Genomic DNA, 2,610 nt, shown 5'->3' with positions numbered 1-2,610 from the left:
CCACAGGTCAAAGTGGAAGCGCTGGCCTTTCCTGTGTGGTCCTTTGCCCTCAGAGACATCAGGAGTGCTGTCCATAAAAATTTGCAATAAAAAAAAGAAAGTCATTTCCTGTGGAAACCTAACTGGATGAGTGCCACCAAATACACTAAAGGCCCTTCAATCTGTCAGGCAAAAGGAGCTCAGAACGCTTGTCAACACCAGCAAATCAGATGTGTTCCATTTAAAACTATGTAATCCAGACTCCAGACCTGCCAGAAACAGTGTTTGAGTCACAAATAAAGGATGACAGTTTTTGTAAAGAGATCTTGGATCATGAAAATGAAAACAAAAAAGCAGCACAGTTGTGAAACTGAAGTTTGCCTGCTTTTTTTTTTTATACAGTCAAAGTCTGATTGTTTTCACTTCTTTTCTGCAGAGGTAATTTGATAAATGACATTTACAACAGCTGCTTTTTAAGATATTCTTTAATATTTTATGTCTTTTTTGTGTAAAATCCTATTAATTTTCCCCTTTCTAGTAATATCTGTAGATTAAAAACCTATTGAAATCTGACTGTAGGATTAGCTCTCTACCAATTATTTCTATTATTTTAAGCAGCTCTACTGTATGCTGCCAGTTCCCATAGCTCGGTGTTAGCTTACTTGTTTTTATGTTTTTGTTATTCTCTTATTATTAACCATTTCCTGAAAGACATTTATTTTTAATTGAACACTAGAGGAGTGCAGTGGCATGCCTGCTGCTTCTTTCTGGACTTTTTTTCCTTCACTCCTGAATCTGAAGCGATCTGTGGGTGCCTCATTTACACGATCAGCTGTTGTCACTTGGCAACAACAAACTGCTCCCAGAGAAGGAACCGGAGTTCGCAGGAGATGCTGAGGAGACTGGGGTCCTCCAGAGTTTACAGAGGCCTTAGCAGGGTGTTGTTGCATCTACCCTCTTCTCTGGAGTGAGCTGCTGGGNTGAATCTGAAGCGATCTGTGGGTGCTTCATTTACACGATCAGCTGCTGTCACTTGGCAACAACAAAATGTTCCCAGAGAACCGACCGGAGTTCGCAGGAGATGCTGAGGAGACTGGGGTCCTCCAGAGTTTATAGAGGCCTTAGGAGGGTGTTGTTGCATCTAACCTCTTCTCTGGAGTGAGCTGCTGGGGGACAGATGCACTGACAGGAACAGGAAGAGGATCAGAAAACTGTTCCAGAGATCCATCTCTGTTCTGGGATGTCCCCTAGAGACTAGGACGAGTGAGAGGAGGATGTTACGGAAACTGGAATCCACCATGGACATGTTTCTTCATCATCATCCTCTGTGTGAGACAGCAGCTGCACTGAGGATCTACTTCAGTCAGAGACTTTAACACCTCGCTGCAGGAAGGAGCGCTCTCGCAGAACTTTCTTTCTGTCAGATATTAGACTCTACAACGCCTCATACACATTGGACACTAATTATTGTTGTTATTCATTTTTTAAGTGTATTTTTAGTTTTATGTATCCTCTCTCTGCTGTTTTCAAAAGACCTATGGTAAGAATTTCTACTTGTGGGATCAATAAAGTTTTATTCTATTCTACCACCATGACTTTGAAATAAAAAAACATCTTCTCAACAAAGGAGAGGGCAAAATTATTCTGTGATCAAAAACTGAAAGGCTGATCATGAAATACAAGACTGGGAAAGGTTTTTTTTTTTAATGTGTTAATCACATTTGGCAAAAACAGATAACAACCATCATCTGATGAAAAAAATCAGGAAAACCTGTGATACCTAAAAATCTCTTTTTTTTTTTTAGACCAGATATTGATCTGATTTCTTGGTGTGCATTTTGGGGGTTAAGAGGTTTCTACTGCATATAAATATGACTTTTTAACTTCACCAGAAAAAAAGATGAGAAAAAACTGTTTTTTAAGGATGGGAAGAGAAGCTGGCAGATCCAATAAAGCATGGAAACAGAATGTTTCCTCATAGACAGGTAGCTATTTTTCTTTTAAGTTTATCGGAAGTTCAAAGAAATTTCACATCGCTGGAGCTAAAACGCTGCCTTTTGAAAAAAACAAATTAACCAGAAACTGCATTCTTTTACCACATTGGTTGTTTGACAGAAAACGCTGCTTCTAAAAGAGAATCCTTTTCTTAGTTTTATCTGATTTATGCAACAACTTCGTCTACAATAATTTATAGACTGTTTATATCAGTTTTTACAATTAGAACAAAGCTTCAAAGGAAACAAAACACCGTCTTAAAAGCACCGATTGTTTACTGCTACAAGAACAAACCTGTGGGAATTGTTGCCTCGACGCTTTCGCACATTCTGCATTGTTGGTGCCGCATACAGTGCTCCCTATTCCCTATTTTTTTTTTCTCAAACGGGACCGTGGTCCAAACTGTCGGTAAAATCAGAAAAAGATCATCTGTCACGAGACGTTTACTTCCTTGTTTACCGACGTTTTTCCCGCCCTCCAACGTCATTGACCAATCAAATGCCAGAAATGGGTTGACGTAGACAATTTTATCCAATCAAATTAAACTTCTAAAACAGCCCGCCCAAAAAGTAACAAAATTAAAAGCAATTTAGCTTTGTGCTTTTATTTAGGTAATATTGCGAACTACATAAGTAC

At 39.0% G+C, this 2,610-nt stretch overlaps 1 protein-coding gene across 1 annotated transcript; it reads right to left on the bottom strand.

Annotated features, from left to right (window-relative positions):
- LOC112138893 (ceroid-lipofuscinosis neuronal protein 6 homolog) lies at positions 1 to 2,538 on the bottom strand (the record flags this gene model as incomplete). The annotated part of the gene is given in 2 exon segments (XM_024261558.2): positions 1 to 67; positions 2,269 to 2,538. Coding segments are annotated over 2 exon segments (108 nt in total), but the record flags the coding sequence as incomplete, so codon positions are not given.
- Positions 2,539 to 2,610: the final 72 nt, after the last annotated feature.

Source organism: Oryzias melastigma, unplaced genomic scaffold (assembly GCF_002922805.2).
Source record: "Oryzias melastigma strain HK-1 unplaced genomic scaffold, ASM292280v2 sc01186, whole genome shotgun sequence".
Taxonomy (NCBI): Eukaryota; Metazoa; Chordata; class Actinopteri; order Beloniformes; family Adrianichthyidae; genus Oryzias; species Oryzias melastigma.
The sequence above is the reverse complement of the archived record's forward strand: the minus strand, read 5'-3'. Positions and strand labels throughout refer to the sequence as shown.